General features: G+C 46.4%; 1 protein-coding gene across 9 annotated transcripts in view; it reads right to left on the bottom strand.

Annotated features, from left to right (window-relative positions):
- The window catches only part of Epac (Exchange protein directly activated by cAMP), a 514,493-nt gene that overhangs the window by 18,257 nt on the left and 478,811 nt on the right, over positions 1–17,425 (bottom strand). For all 9 annotated transcript variants that reach the window (XM_075681972.1, XM_075681973.1, XM_075681974.1 and 6 more), the window contains 8 exons: positions 15,433–15,509; positions 10,436–10,503; positions 9,347–9,425; positions 6,783–6,892; positions 3,357–3,442; positions 3,143–3,221; positions 2,215–2,359; positions 713–810 (listed from right to left, as the gene is read on the bottom strand). In XM_075681972.1, coding sequence (XP_075538087.1) covers positions 713–810; positions 2,215–2,359; positions 3,143–3,221; positions 3,357–3,442; positions 6,783–6,892; positions 9,347–9,425; positions 10,436–10,503; positions 15,433–15,509 — 742 coding nt within the window. The remainder of the gene's footprint in view (positions 1–712; positions 811–2,214; positions 2,360–3,142; positions 3,222–3,356; positions 3,443–6,782; positions 6,893–9,346; positions 9,426–10,435; positions 10,504–15,432; positions 15,510–17,425) is intronic.

Raw genomic sequence — 17,425 nt, 5'->3', positions numbered from 1 at the left:
ACGTCCTATCAGGCGCTATGTCCACAATTGTGCACGCAAAAATACCACATCAAAAACAATAGCACTGATGGAAGCATTAAAATGTATTATGTGTCGGAAGCATTATAATGTAAAATGTGTCGCATACATCTTGTGATACTTCTGAATAGACCTTTGCTGAAGAATAATGCAGGGAAAGTCTTTTAATAAGATAGAGTTGGTAAGGTAGGCTGCTGTGCGTTTGCTCTAGGTGTCAGTATTTAGTTATGTAATTTGTTCAAAAACTTCCTTTTTTTTTTCTCAGACGTTGCACATCAGGAAAATTTCTCAAGTGGATGATTAGGTGCTTTCCAAGATTGCTAGATGTGAAATAGCGTTTGTTCTTTTATCTGATGTTCCTTTACGGAGTTCTCGTCCGGAACTCACATTCTGGGGAATTCATAAAATAATCAGAATAATTTAATATTCTTAATTCATTCTGTATCTGCGTGCTTTTCATGATTCTGAAGATGCCACAAATGTGGGAAAATTAAGGTATTCAATGTGCAGAAATAATCGGCGCGTAAATGGGCATAGGCATTCCACGAAGGCTACACAGCTGAATACGAACAACGTCTCTTCGGAAGCTCATCTCGGTGACAACGCAGACCATGCGTGTTAGGGTAGCAAGCAGAGAAGAAAAAGAGAAAGAGAGAGTGCCAGGCTACTCTACTGCGACGTCAACTCTTCTTACTTTTCCTGTAAGTCCATGATCCTCGTCATTGTCCTGAGTTCTTCCTGCAGGCAGCCTGCGTATTTCGTGCTGTCCTCTTTCACCGCCTTTAGGAGCTCCTGCAAAACAAAAGTGGCCCAGGCTCGAGTATGCCGGAGCAACCTGCTTCGCAGTAGAAGTACAAGACGGAATGATGACAGCTTCCGAACAGATTGTTATATGGCCCTTTCGTTTTATTTTCTTTCGCATACTACACTATTACCATTACTACACTGCCTAAATGTTCTTGAATAAACCAGTTAACTGGGCCAATAAAAAAAAGACACTAAGAGGGTAGTATATAATTAGACATTAGAAAGTAGAAACGAGCTTTCCAGGAAAGACTGTGTGTTCCGCTCGTATATTTTGCGAGATTTCTCAGCAGATGACTGAGTCCATGAGTAAACTAAAACGGGGATATTGGTCAGTTAAGTGACAGATTTTGTCCGCCAAGGTTACTAGCTGCAACAGACATCAGAGTTTTGGTGATAATCGCTATTAGCGTATTTATTCCTTCATATTTCATTAATTACCCCTTTTGTTGATTTACATCGGCGTGTCTACTGCAAGAGCGTAACTGAGGCTGCCCAATGCTATACCCACCAAGTGCCATCCCTGAAAGAAGCACCAGTTTCGAGAAGTCTCCTACGAATGTGCACGGAAATCCATGTTGCACTTAGTTTCCCAGAAATCTCTGATTCAGCACTGTGGCACGTGGCATTCGGAAAGCCCCAACATATGTCGTTGCAGATGTGGCGGGGGGGGGGGGGGCGCACAACTATTTCAGAACTGGCGACACTCTTGGGACTCTAAATGGAAATTTCTCTACTACTCAGGTACATCAAGTCCGCACAGATCCGAACATTGGACCATGTATCATCAGTCAGAATGCTAATTAGTGAACCGCAGAGCAATAACAATTTTATTGTCGATAATCGCGCAAGTTTTTATAAGTGGCACTGCTATGAGTCTTGAATATCAGAAACGTTCACTCTATTTGGAATCACAAAATTTGATTAAATGTGTACTAACAGCCGACGCTGAAACAATGGTAGCGTGTGCGCTTTTTCATCGCTATTAAACAGCATAGTTGCGGTTGATGCACTTAGAGGCTTGCCGAAGTTTTCGATGTGAAGGCAAATTATTCTAAAACCATTTCAATACCCAATAATGCCATGTTTAGGTTAGCCCTGCATTTTATACATGCTCAGTGTCGAAGAACAACGGGAGAGCCAGAAATAAACCGGCAGCGTGCACGTGTACTTTTGAACCACGACAATCAGGCGGTTCAGTGCGGTTGCAGAATTCCTCGGAAAGGGCTACCCGGTTAAAGGTATTTTACACAACGTTGTGCTCGTTTCAATAATGCAAAGTCGCCCCAATATCTAGGCGTTTACGTATATAACAATGTGGCATTTACTTATGCAGAAAGTCTGCAACGAGGGCAATACATATAGAAAAGAACAGTTTGCTTTAGTACTTACGTCTACAAAAGCCTGGATGACTGGATCCTCGAAAAAGGCTTCCCGCACCGTGAGCGCCCAGCTGTTGGCGAATTGCACAACCCGTCTCTTGTTTGCGAGGATGAACTCCTTCTCTTGCCTCGAATTCGCTAGATCGATTCGATAAGTGGGATCTGGCGTTAAGGACAAAACACACTGCACTTTCATTTCTATCGCTTTCTAGAACACAAAGCACGGTGTGCGTTTCGTGCCGTGTTGCCATTTCGGGGTTTCGCCCCACAAGCCACACTCACTTGGGCACGCCCTGCGTGTTACTTTGCTACAGTATTTCATGCGCTGAATAAACGTCATTACATAAAGGTGTCTACTCCTTCAGCCTCTGTGCACAGTACTGACGCTGAAAGCGGACCGTCGTCCACTATAAAAAAAAATGATGACCAGTACTCCCAATAAACTGCGCTCGTAAGGATTGCTCAACGTTGCTGAAGTTCTTTAGGTCTACGGGCTCGCATAATAAACATTGACAACACTGCTGCTGCCGCTCGATAGCGTATGCGGTACGATTGCGTGCCGGGTACATCCGTTGTGCCCGGACGTACACCACCGTCATAAGATACAACGAAATCTTTCTGCAGAAGACGCTGTTGTTTGTGTCATCGCAGTGTGACGGCGACAAGTATAGCACACGATCTGCGCATCGTGAGGCGAGAACCTTGACCATTGCAGGCAATTTGTTCGAGCTCTCGAGTTAACTACTGAACCATGAACACAAATCTATAATTTAATACACGCATGGCCCTATTCGACGTTGTAAAGCAATATATAGGCTTGTGCAGCGCTAATTCTTCCTATATTGTTTCACAGTTTTCCGTCAGCTAATTTCCCAATGTCGTATAAACGTAAAAATATTCGTTCATAGATAGCTTTCACACATCGACGAAAAGGATATTGCTTCATAAGTTCTGGGCACAGCTGATGGCTTGGCATAAATATCACGTGAGTCAGCAGAAAATCTTCTAAGAAAGTATCTGAAATGAAGACAACCGACAATCCATTAATTATGGCATCGTGTAAATCAAGGGTCACGTGAAGTCCATTTCATCAGCACCTCAAGAATGATACAGAGGAGAAAAAAAAGTGCAAGAGGTCAAGTCTTTAATTACCTGAGGATTCTTCTGTTCTAGTGTCTATGCGGGTTTCTAATAGATGTTCCAACATCTTCTGCGGGGTTCCTGCCATAACCATATACCTGTTCGAAGAAGAAGAACAATTTCAGTGAGGCAGAGTCTCAGACTATGGATACACTACGACGTCCGCGACATTTAGCTTCCATATAACCGACTTCCGCTCAGCCTTGACTATCACAGCGGTAAATCCAACAATTCTATCCAAATTCCAAATATATTTTTTCGTGATTTGTCGCTAGTCTTACTGGCGCTCACGGTATGTTGTCAAGAAGAATTGGCGCTCTTGAACAGTGGAAGGTCATTATCTACCGAGATCGAATCCGCGACCTCCCAATCAGCCCTGTAACGTCACAGCCACTGCACTCAGTGGTGACTATGACGCACTAAAAGCTTTGCAAATGCGGTGTCAGACGTTTACGCTAGAAGATTAAATACTTTTTTTCAAAATTAGCAAATGCAAACATTAAAAAAATTGTACAGAAAGCATCCACAATGATTGTCAATTTAAGTGAACAGTTGAACGCCTCTAGAAAGCTATTCTCTTGAATAAAAGAAAGATTCGCCTTAAGGCGCGTTTAATTCAGGATATTTAGGTAGCGCTCATTTGCGTAATTCTGCAGGGGATATAACCTTTAACCAACACTTCCGTAATGGCAGTACAGCTACGCGTGTCTACATAAAGCCATTATGTCATATGTGTCTGTCTCATATATGTCATGTGTGTCTGCATCACGTCTCCAGCGGCAAGAGCGCCGGCGTGAAAGCCGACTGCTATCCTCTACTTCAGCAGCCGCTTCAGAGAGAAAGGGCCGCGCGAGAAGGTTGTCTTCCGCTAGCGCTCCAACAGAGCTGAAGCCTGCAAGCCTTCAGGTGCCCCTAAGCTGCACGTGCGACTGAGAGAGCTACAATAGTTGGCCCTGACCCAAGAACGCAGCCCCGCCAGTCGGTTGCGCGAGAGCATGTTTGCATTGCATCGACACCTTTGTGGCAGCGGTGAAAGTTCGACTACCAACCACTCAGTGACCGCAAATCACCGATCTTGCGAAAGAGCCAAAGAAAGATATTGACTCTAAAGACATACAAAGTTGCCACATGACCAAATAGAACGTGTTCACTTTGAATAAGTAGTTACTATGCTGTTTTTTCTGCTGTACAGCTATATATGTATGTACAGGCAACGTGTCCAAGCCATCATGGACCAAGATTTAAAGATATGCAAATGCAATGTAGCTGAACAAAACCAAGGTAATCTTTTTTGCCGTCGCTTTGGGATGCTGAGATATATTTTGCATTCCGTCTAATTACATAATTAGTCTTAGTTAATTAATCAACTTCTTAAATATTATATTTAGATGAACAGTGTACACGAGAGCGGCTTGTTGGGCTAGTTGGTACATGGTCATACTAGGACAATGCCAGCAAACTTGAAAGCAGAAAAAATCGAGAAGCAGACATAGACAAAGAGGCAGGAAGGTGGCTGGACTGAACTTCATGCAATCAATTCAAGTCCAGCCACTTTCCTGTCTCTTTGTCTGTGTCTGCTTCACGATTTTTTCTACTTTCATGTTTGCTGGCATTCTCCTAGTATAACCATGAAAAGTGTAAATGAGAAAATTGTAGAGCGTCAGAAAAAAACTCCTGATACAGCTTTCTGTTGCTCAGTACGCGCTACATCAAAGTGTTTTTCCGAGAGTGAAGGAAGCCCGCAAATACACTCAATAATGCCGCGCGACTGGCTACTCGAGGCACTTTGTGAACTTTGCGGGTTTCTTTCACGCTCGGAAAAGCACTTTGATATAGTACGTAATAAGCAGTAGAAAGCTGTAGCAGGAGTTTTTTTCTGACGCTCTACTTAATTTTCACATCGACACTTTTCATATAATTATAATATTTGAGAGGTTGGTTAGTTAATTAATTAAGACTAACTATGTAGTTAAGCGGAGTACAAAAAAATATAATCTGAGTATCCCTAAGCGACGGCAAACAACATTACCTTGGTTCTGTCCAGCTACGTGGCATATGCTTATTTTGAGATCTTGGCGCATGATAATTGGGAAAGCCTGTATACATACACACATTTAAGGGTTCCATCCTGTATACTGATTACGCATTTGAGTCATACCAACTAAAACAAACAGAATGGCAAATTCAAAATTTTTTGATGTTGCTTTTTTTGCGCCTCCGTTGCTACGCGGCATAATGTCGGATAGAAATTATATATAAGCATGTGGGGGGCCCGTTTCTGCTGCTTGGGCCGTGGGCCGCTTCGTCTTTTTTTTTTTTTTGGTTCAGTGCTACGAGGTACGACACTAGAAACGCAGTTCAACGAAAGCACATGCACAAGATAATCATTATACTGTACATATTTGCTAGCCTGACTAGACCGAAAAACGTTGTGTGCCTATACTCTTTCTTGTGAAGCAGATTTGCCTTTTGCAAATACAGTAAAGGAAATCCAGTCATTTACCTATCAGACGAAAGTTATCTACAGCCCCGACAGCAACCGCTCAGCAGTGTCTTGACAATACGTGAGTGAATGCAGGAGCATTCCCGATGTTATAATTACATTTTTTTTTTCAGGTTTTGCGTACATTTGATGAAATATCTAAAAACTACCGCCCAGTTCTCGCAAGCCAGGCTTGCTATAGTTCCAGCATGTCGTGAGCCCGCTGACCTACGTAGCTCCTCCCGATAAACCCAGGAAAAAGCCTTGCTGATTAAATCTCGGCGGGACCGCGCACGTGGCACTATCTGTCGTGACTCTGACGTCACAGCCATGTGCTAGACTTTGGCAATGCAACTAAGGCTTATGGTATATCAACGCTTCGCACTAGAAAATTCTGGACCGAATTCGCGACGCCGTCCGAGATAACCTTGTCAATGGGCGGTGAGCTTCACTGATCTAATCTTCGCTCACAGAACTGGCCGATGCCTTCTCTCAGGAGCCGCACTACTGTTGCGAATGCGGGCCCAGGTTTAAAACTTAACGCGTGGAGCTTTCTCGGGTGTAGCCCCCTTTCACGAAACAGTTGCTAGCACGCTTCTTTGTTTGTTTGTTTTCTTTTGGTGCATGTGTGTGGTGTTTCCATACGTTTACATGATCAACAATAATAATAACAATAATATTTATCCGAAATTAAAAATATTATTCTGGTGTTTACGTGCCGTGAGCGCGATCTGATTACGAGGCGCACAGTAGTGGGGCACTCCGGATTAATTTTCGCCACGTGGGATTCCTTAACGTGAGCCCGTAGCACGGTACCGCGGACGCTGCTGCATTTCGCATCGGCGTTGAAAGGCGGCCGCCGCGGTCGCGATTTCATCCCGCGACCGCGTGCAATGCAGCGCAGTGCCGTAACCACCATCATCCACGGATCCCAAATTCGCGACAGATGTACTCACTTGTAATGAGAATGTGCACCGTTGGTGTTTCTTGCGTCAGCCGGTATCTTTTGCAGCAGTAGAACATCTTGGCCGTGTTCTTTTAACCTCACTGTGTTCGCTTCCACGTCCTACAGACAAACAAAAATGCAGAAGTACGCTCAAGGTACCTGAGAAGGTTCGGCAAGTGAGTACAAAGTAACGCTTTCACGCAACAACTTATCTACAAGTCACTTTTACGGTCAACGAGAAGTCGTCTCGAGCATCTAGCCCTTTCGCAGCGCACTTTTGCAGTACCAAAGTACAACTTTGCTCACATTTTCTCAGCTTAATGTAAAACCTGAGCATTCATTCTTGGTTCGAATTGAAAGGCAGACAAAGAAATAGCTTAGTTCGTATACTGCCTTGAAACTCGACACAGCAGCGTAGTTCTGGCATCCAAAGGCAAATGCGGTGAACAGCTCAATACCGACGCAGTCCTTAGGTCATTCCCTCGAGGACCCAGGCACATAATACCTTCTTTTACACATGCCCCCAGCCACCTTACCCAGACCACTCCTTCAGGAAACGAACAGACTTCATACTTTGCGCTACTCGAAGAACGCTAAGACATACAACATTAGTTTACATACAACGCACTTCATACTTCATACATCTATACTTCATAATTCACTACAGCTCTAAGCCAAAAGTGAATGCTAAATGCTATCTTTGTTATGAAGCTGTTTCTGTTCACGTCAAACTACCACACATGTAGAACGAGAAAACACTGCTGGCTACCAACACAAAAGAAAACGCGTTCACACCTTCACGACCCAGCCGAAGCATGGCAGCGTCGCAAAAGCCCTGGCCGCCACTCGCAATCGCCTCACAGTACACATACGCCAACCGCTTGACGCAGCGCGCCTCCATGACTGCGCTTCAGTTGAAGGCGAGCGACTTCGCTACGCGAACGCGCAGTACGCTGTTCAGCGCCAGGACAGCCAGCAGAACGGCCCAGGGAAAGGGTTCGTACGGAGCGGGCGGTTCCAGGCTATACCGAAAACTTCAGCGCGCGTTAAAGAGAGCACGCATGCAACGCACCAGCATGGACAGCTCCCCCTAACCTACGCACGCGCTGAACCGCGACGTTTTTCCTTCTCTTGCCACCTATGTCCAGGCTTTTCCGCCACAACGAGCACGACTCCAACAGCAGCATAGATGTTTGAATAACGTGGTATCGTGCGTCGACAAGCCTGCAATAGTTCAACTACCGGCGCGGTAATTTCGGCACTGCGCCATTCTCTCTCGCCACCCCTTTCTTCGTCCATACTTATTTCTTCGTTATGGTCTGTTGAGATCGGGCTTTTAATTAAGAAGATGCCCGTCTTCCGCGAAAGCAGAAAAAAAAGCAATATTATCTCATCACTAACCCTGACAACATAAGTCGATCGAACCGACGGCGAGACTTTTCCACACCGCCAAGTGTTCCAAGCCTAATTGCTCTATACGACTAAGCCTCCATAATTCAGTTTCTTGGGATCTCTTATCGCCTCGCAGGTGCAGTTTCACCCCTTCCAGCTTTTCTTTTTTTTTTCTTTTTTGCTCGACAACGTTCGAAAAAGCCAGTCACGCGTGGTGCCATACTCCGACTGTTGCAATCAGTATGTCTTAATATTATTAATTGCTGACGAAGACAGGCCGTCAACATGACGGGACTGAAACCACCACATCGATTAATTTTGAGTGTTGTTGAGAGCGACGGGTACATCCTCGCCTTTATTGCATCGTCATCAACGGCTGTATTTGACGTACACAGCAGGATAAAGTCCGTTCGCAGAGAATTTCATGCAACCACTTTCTGGGTTAATCCAACCGGTCATGCACCACGGACTTCCTGGTCTACTAAATGCATTCCCTCCTCAAAAGCACGCTATTGAGTTTCGTTTGTTTTGGTACTCATTATGCCACTGTAAAAGACCACCGTTTATCCCGTTATACGCTCTAAACGACCGAACTCAACATTACTTCTTCGTCTTAATTTCACGCATGCTGAGCATCGCCTACTTCCGTTTGACATAATTCACACCACCGACATTCTTTTAACGTTTCGCCTATCGTTTTCGAAGCACGTCGCGCCTTGTCCAGCTGTCTTTCATGTTTCCTTACCCTCCTCCGTGATCTCGCCGCGTTGGATTTTCAACGGCAGAATGGCGCAATTACATTCCTTCTCGTTTTGAAGGATGCGTCCGTAAGCTGCCGCCCACGACTCGGGAAGGGTCCGCCCAAATACGCTCTCCAGCGTATTTTGTACTCTTGAACGGAGTTCCTTCTCGCGATGCGTGTTCCCCGTGACTATACTTGGCCCACATAAAGCGCGCGCACGTTCGTCGTTGCCCGCGCAGCGCCAAAAATCTACTCTGTGAGGATGTCCGCGCTCGCGCTCTGTTTGGCTGGGCGCGGGCGACAGTGCGGAAGGCCTAGATGGCGAAAGCTCCAGCCATGCGAAGCGGTCAGCCTCGCGGCGCACGCGAACCGTGCGCCGACGAGCCAACTAAGAACCAACCGGCGCGCAGCGCAGCCCTGCGGCGGACCAGCGCACTCACCCTCAGGATGCGGTTGAAGTCTTCCTTGTCGACTCGCAGAAAGTGGCAGTTGTCCTCGCGAGTCGTTATGGTCGCCGCGCTGCGAAGGCGTCGGGAAGGAAGCAGGAAGACGAGCAAAAAATATATATATATATATATATGTGGTGGAAGGGGGAGGAGGAAAGAGAAAAAAGAAAGACAGAACAATGAGTGAGGCAAGAATGTCCCTTATCTATGACAGCACTGCAGCAGTGGTCCAGCAACAAAACGGCACTGTCAGTATTAACGAGTGAAACGTTTATACGCATGCAGCACAAGAGTTCCAGACAGCCGAAACAAACACAGAAAAAATTTAAATTGAGAAAAAAGGCGGTATCAGGGTATGCAAGTCCTACTCTAAACAAGTGTGAGTAAATACTTGCAAACTACATCGCAAATAGCTAAATTCTCGCACGCTTGGATAAACAACAAAGTGTGCTCTTCTTTTCTTTTTTCGGAAGAAAACTGCGTAACCTCGAATCAGAAACACTCAGTTTGTCATATATATAGCCCTGACCTTGCTAAATGCATAAGTAGATTGTCATATCCGAAAATATCGACAGTTCTATCTGCAGCTATAGCGTCAGTAAACGATATAACGTTGAATTTCCATAACAAGGCGTGAAGTGCGCTGAGCTCATTAGACGAAGTCGTTGAGACGACTTTCACGAAAGATTGCTATCACCTCCCCCCCCCCCCCCCCAGTGATCCGCAACACATTCCACCGCTTCCAGTGACAGGTGACAGCGAGTCACAGTCACGGTGCTCATAAAAGTTAACCAAGAGTCACAGCGCTGGTAACAGTCAAGTGGCACCGCCAAGGCTATCAAACGCGGTGGTGAGGTCTACGGAGCAGGCTTAAATTTTTCCTACCCACATTTAATAATACATTCGCTTGGTTATTGAGAGCCGTAAAAATGAATCATTGTTCTCGCTATACCGTCACTTAGTAATCACTAACCGCGAACCAAACAGATGAAGTGGTAGTTCTGACCGACGCAACATAGCGACTCTGTCAATCACGCTTGACGAATCTCGACAAACGGCGAGAACCGCGCGTAAATTGCTCACCGTGGTGCATCGTTGACGAGCGCCAGCTTGCCGAAGTCGTCTCCCTCGTGCAGAGTGCACACGACGCCCTGCCGCGATGAGAAATAAAAAAAATCATCATCGTCATCATCAACTACATCAACATTATCAGCAGCAGGAGCAGCTCAATTAACTCGCCTGTAAACACAGGGCCTTCTTTCCACTGTTCTCCAATTACGCATTGTCCTGCACGAATCAGCGTGCCTTTCATACCTGAGAATATAGCTGCCTTATCATCAAACTCAGGCTAGCCGTCTCTTCCGCCCGTGTCCACAGTGATGCTTTAGACATCGCGTTCACAAACGCCACAGTCCTCGACTCGCAACTCCTGTTCGACTTCACCGAATGTCGGAAAGCGCCGCCTAAATTGGTATTCAAGGCCGCTTGGCGGCGACTGCCTTCAATGAAAGTTGCTTGAATCACGCTTACGCTCTCCAGCGCCTTCGTGAATGCGCTCGGAATACTTGGCTACAAAATATTAGCTAAGAAACAAGATGCAAGCGCTATGAAACGCAAGATGGGGCAGCGCCGCCCAATGGTATAGGGAGGCCCTGCTATCTGGTACCGAGGTGACGTGCCAGGTACAGGAGAGCTTGAATATAAGGACCTCAGAGACAACTGTTTACCGTTACTACGTATCGCATCGTTCGTGCAGGTCCTCTGCTTTCTCCGCAAGATTCAGCTAGAATAACATAAACTTACGCCAAGCAAACATGAAAGACCATGAGAAAGCAATAATCGAAAATCGTACAAACAAAAAGGAGAGCCTTGTGATGACGACAATGCTCGGTCGCTTTCTAACATCTTCGCTACCATTACCCGGTCGAGCAAATGAGCAAGGCTTATTTGATTACCTCTTTTTCGAACAATAAATATGCGCTGTTCAGAAAGATGCAGAAATCCATGATACCAAAGCCAGAGTGACTACGACCACGTGTGAGACGGGAAAGAAAAGAAAAACCCGGCAGCGAAAGAAATAAACGTTGGTCCAGTGGCGCCTTAAATGGAGCTCTGTCACATCTACCAACGAAATCCATATACTCGTGCAAATGGGAAACAACAAACATGGTTGAGTGTGACGCGCATTTCTCACGCAAGAGCGCGGAAACTTAAAGAACAAAGAACAGCGTGAAATGGACAAGCGCTGAGATTTCCTCACGAGGCAAAAAGTTTTTTTTTTCATCACATCTCATAAAATTAAACATAAATGCTTCTAGCCAGAACCATGAGAACGAGTCACTACATAATTTCGACGACGCTGTTTAATCCGCGAACGAGACCACAGACTCCTGAAAACAAAACACACAGGTCGCCATACACAATATTATTTTTCCACTGAAGGAGCTTATACGAGCCGAAAATGAGATTTAAAAAAAAACGCTATCAACGAAATGCATAGTTGCCCCACCTGTGGCTTCTTTCGGAGGCAGGAAGGAACAAGAAACGACGCACAACGGCGTGTGCGGCTCGAAATTTTCGCCATACACCAGGAACCACGCGCTGCCATGGCGCACGGCTTTATGAGTTACAGCCTCCCCGACGGCCAAAGAACAAGCACGAAGCTTGTTCTCATAAAGTGACGCGCGAGAGTATGACTAGTATAGGCCTCCTTGTGGTACACGGAGTTTTTTCGTCCCTGATTACAGGAGATTGACATTGGGGGGGAAAAACGCAGCTTTAGTCAATGCAGCAATCGCCAGCACGAAGCGATTGCTAGTCGCAAGTATATAAGATTAGCGTCTCTTTTATCTTTCACTGTTCTTGTACAGGAGAGCTATCAAGCCTTTCTTTTTTTTTTTTTTAGCTTTGACGATGTCAAGGCAACATTCCTTAAATAATAAACAAACCAGATCTGCTGGCTTCAGCGATTCCTTCGGGCCTGAACTCATTTGCTGCGACAGCCGCACTTTCTGACGGCTAACACCGCTACATTCTCAATTACGACTTCTCATTTGCGATGCACGCAACATCGTCTTGGTGCCCTAGAGTATAGCCTGTTGCGGCCTCCAAAATACGTGCACAAACGCCACCACTCTCATAGTCTGCGTGGCGCACAAAACCCCACACCAATTCCAAATCCAAATCAACGCCCCGGCGACGGCTCTCTCTCTCTCTTTCTCTAGGCAACGATAGCCGATCTTGAAGGCCATGCTTTAGCTAACTGGACGTGTGGAAGCGAGCGAGGAGCCGAAAGACGTCATAGGCACACTGTTTCGCCGCTACCTATATAGCACAGTGGCTAGCGCGTCCAGCACATCACTGCTAGGGTTGCCAATTCTCGAGTAGACGAAGTCGTCACGGCAGGAATGAGTCAGGGGAAAAGATCGGGTGGCAACGACCGGCCCTGTCAGTGTTAGGAGCCGCCAGCCGTCTCCCGATTTACAACAAGGGGCCGTGTAGTTGCTTATCAGGGCTACTAATACGAACGGAGGTAATGTGAACACGTAGGGCTTACGACAGAACTAGTACCACGACAAAAAGCGAAACAGCCTTTACGCAACAGGACACACACACAAAAACAAAATATTTTACGAGCAAAGGAGCTGTGAGCCACTATAGAAAAGCAAATAATGTCTACTTATTGTTATCCAGTAGAAAAGAAAAGAAAATAATTTGGTATATTTGGCCGTCCTAACCAGGTCAAGTCGGGACACGGGACATTTGCTCAACATTCGGGACTGTCCCGCTAAATCCGGGACGGGTGGCAACCCTAATTACTGCAGAGGTACGATTCCCATCCTGTGGTGGTGATTGGAAGCGTATTGCTTTTCTTCGCCGTATGCCGAAGGGGAGGAGGTGGCCTCACGGACGACGACGGGATGATGACGACGACACGACAGATTAAGACGACGCACTTCGTCAAAGCGTTATGGAGAGGGCCCTCGAAGCGCGCAAACCCTTTTTCAAGCTTCTAGTTAACCGCAGTCGCATTAAATAAAATGAACGGCTGCCAGCCCAGTATATAAAGTCAGCGGCGCAATGTGATAGTTGTAGTGCGATAAATAAAAAAAATATACTGGCACGTGAACAGGAAGCCTCGCCTTAACACCAAGCCAAATGTAGGCTTTCCTGGATTCTCTCGCACAAGCAGCACACGCGAACCAGACGCCACGCAAGAAACTTTGTCACGCCACGCCTGTGAAGTCTGCAGTGGAGAAAGCGCAGCAGCCTCTCGGTCAACACGATCGAACTGGAAGCTGCAAGCTTAACGCGAATAACGACTGACAGCGTGCCACGCTGCAGCCGCACCGCATACATAATGGGGACGAGCGAAACACACATAGGACACGCATTCTGTCCCCCCCCCCCCCCGCACACACACTCACACAGACGACTTGCCCAATTTGCAATCCTAATAAGGTCGACAGCGTACGATACACCGGTGCCCGGGTACGTCTGCCATCACTGAGACTGCATTACCTGACATAGTAAAGTCAACGGCGCCTTCCCTGTCGACGTCCAACATTTTCATTTTCTCGCCATGAGGGAGCCTAAAGGTGAGGTTTTGGCAGCTGCCTGAGTGTCCCACGGAAACGACGCTTACGTAATGTCACTAGGCGAGAATGCAGAGAGCATTCCGTTGCGTGTCAGAGCGAACATGGGCGGTAAAAAGAAAGAATAAACGCGTGCAGGAGGAAAAGCGGCGTGCCGGCTGGCTGGGAGGCCTTTGCCTTCATAGTTGTACGCCAGGCCGAGTGGCTGTCATGCCGTTTCACGCGGTTTTCTTTTAAAAAGAGGCGGGTTGAAAGGGAGAGGACACTGCCAACATTCGTAAAACGAGATGAGCCACGTACGTAGCTTTAGTGAATGTCGCCCGCATTCAATAGTTTCCAAGCAGCAGCAGTAGCTTACAGCTCGCGCACTTCTTTATTTTTGTTTTTTTGTTAACCTAAAAGGCGCCCGTCACAATACTGTACTCAACATGCTCCCTGCTCTGACGCCGCTACGACATTCAGAAAATTGGCACTGAATGCATCGTCCTTCGCTGCACCAGCAAGAAACCATAGAGTTCCGTACAAAGGGCTGCTGCACAGCAGTTCTGCAGTAGGTATTTCTCAAATATAAGGATAAGGTACTCAAAACTAGCACATGCACGCCGAAACCTACCAAAATACAAACAAAGAAAGAAAAATAAAAGCCGACTTTAGCTTTTCGGGTATACGCTAAGGCGCTTTTTCACACGGTATCTCAAGACGACCTACTAACGTGGCATTTGTCTAGAAGCTACCCCTTACGTCAGCCAAGAAGAAGCCTCCATCACACCAACGCGCATCTTTATACGTCGCCTATCCCCTTCCGTCAATGCGTTCTCTGGCAAGTGAGGAACACTTTTCTAGCGCATCAGTACGCCTTGCAATCTGCACGCCTGCATTATGTTTCTCTACGAAGCACAGCCATCTAGCGGTATGCTCGTACAACCATTCCATGACAAAGGCAATCACGAATAGAATGCGTACTTCTCTGACAAATCAGCGAAGGCTTGGTTCACAAGGCACCTTTGTGACTGCTTTGATTCCTTTTTTATTATTTTTTATATTTTGTTATTAGTCACGGTCTAAGTCAAACTAATCACTTCCGTGCAACAAATTTGCGATAACAAGTTGGACTGAATGAGAACATATCTATAAGAAGTCACAAAGATGTTCGACACAAGAACGACCCAGTGAAAGACGTATGCGTTGCCCGTAAATCCTGTGTTGCAGTCTTAGGCCCCATAGTCGCAAGGTCAAGCCGACGGACGTGTCGTCGAGATGTCCCCCCAGTAATAATAGTACGAATAACTCTGCCACTTCTCTTTCGTAATAGGTAATCGGCAAAATACTTCATATTAAGTGATATAACACTAGACAGGAGAATACCACGCAGAGCGTTTTTGTTGTCCTTTAGGCAGCAGTGAATGCTCGCTTCAGCTGCTAGCGAAGCATTTTCCATTCATATTTTAACGAATGAGCTCCTTACAGCGTCTTTAAACTGCTTACCTTGCCGTAGATGACGACGTTGACGGATCCCCGTAGTATGATGTACCAGGACTTGCCCTCGTCGCCTTGGTTGAAGACTTCACATGCGGGGAATGACACAAGAGAAAACACTTCACAATATGACTCGAAAACACTTTACTTTCGGTTGACTGAAAATGAAATAATACCATGTATTTCGTCACTCAGCACAAGTGAGCAACGCAATTCGTAGAGCGAGGTGAAATGGCAGTGCGCATTCATAAGGAAGCCGAAGCTCAAGCTGGTCTTATTGCCGAGTTGTGCTGTCGCAGCGCTTTTTCTATTTAACGTGACGACAAGTTTTCCTTTCTCCGAAAAGATACAGCAATAAGTCGGCGCTGTCGAGCCAAAATGACGAGAACACAGAGAAATTGTCCTTCGACAATGGTATGGTACGTCCGCCCTTCTGTCAAATCTTTCTCTCGCGTGTACGTATAACATTCTCTAAAATTCTCCCCACAATTGAGAAAACTCATGAAATCAACCTGCGCGAACGAAAGGCTCATCCCGAAACACATTGCACCGAAAGGAATATGCTATCATGCGACTATGTGACCTACTTCGGCACGTTGTACACTCAACTGCTTTTATTCGTGTTTTGATAAAAAAATAAAACGATCCTAAAACGTCCGTGATTGCCCAATCCACTCCGCGCACGAAGGGACGCCTTCAAGCTGGCCCACGCGTCCCCTCCCACTTCCGGCTTTCGAGCAATCAGGAAACGAACACCGCCGACGCTTAGCTTCCTTCGGACTACGACGGAAGCGCCGCCGCTCCTGCGAGTCGGCGATGCGCAGCACGAGCCCGCGCACTTGCGATCCATTTGCATAATCACTCGCAGCACGCTGGAAGTGCTGTCGGCCTGACCGGCCAAACGCGGCCGAAGGAATCCATCCGTCGAAGCAAACACCGAGCCGGCCAAATCGCCGCGGCCTGTCTCTGTCCGCACGAAGCAATCTGCAAGCGCGAAAGCGCGCGCATTCCGCCTGCAAAACGGACTGACTGATTGTTGCGACGAGTACAAAGACAGCTCCCGTTCGCACAGACGCTCTGGTAACGTTCGCCGTAACGCGTCGCTTCCTCCATGTCACTGAAATCTCGCGTTTCGTGGGAAACCGATAGCTAGTTTGATTGAACAAAGCTTCGTGGACGTTCCAGTTATTCTTTTCTCTTTATTCTTTTTTTTTTCTTCTATTGATGTTCAAATATAAGAAATAAGGGCCAGAATAATATACTCTGCGGTTTCGTCGTCGCGTATCGCGTGTCAAAAGGAGGAGGAGGAGAAAATTGTAATGAAGAGAAAGGAGGAGTGGTCGGCCTGGGCATCGTGTCTCTAGCCTGCTGCTCCTCACTGGGGTAAGGGGAAGTGGGAAACACCGGGAAAAGTAGGTGGCAGGTGATCGTGATATATGGCACAATGAGTTAATATATACATGTTGTCCAATAAGCGGATGCGCGCACCCACACGCAGGCTTATTTAGACAGTACATGGAAGGTCTGCTGAAAACCTTTCCTTGTTTATTTTTTTTTCGGGAGTCCTACAGCTCGTCTATAGACAACCCGTGAAGCTCTGTCCATACATGTCTTTTTTTTCTTACTATTATCCACATACATCCTACAGTCAACGCGTTCGGAAGGGTATGGGCGACAATACACGGAGGAAAATAAATCTTATTGTAAACATTTATCTATCTGGTCATTATATGTGGCCAAGACAACGAAGTGCATATGAGGTTTACATGCTCTAAAAGCATTCTACAGACAACCAAAAGAATTCCTGAACCGATTTCGCACGAGAACATGTGCCTTCGCAACTCTGTATGTGGAGATCATTCCCAGTATGTCAAAAATATCAAGCACTAATTACCCCGAGGAAAAAAGTTTTCAGCGATCCTTTGGTTTAGGTCGACGTTACCTAAGGTACGCTGGAAATACCTGGGGCTCTGGCGCACGAATTTCTGTTACGCGAGCCACT

This window comes from Dermacentor variabilis, chromosome 2 (genome assembly GCF_050947875.1).
Source record: "Dermacentor variabilis isolate Ectoservices chromosome 2, ASM5094787v1, whole genome shotgun sequence".
Classification (NCBI taxonomy): domain Eukaryota; kingdom Metazoa; phylum Arthropoda; class Arachnida; order Ixodida; family Ixodidae; genus Dermacentor; species Dermacentor variabilis.
Note: the sequence above shows the minus strand (reverse complement) of the source record. Positions and strands in the feature narration are given on the sequence as shown.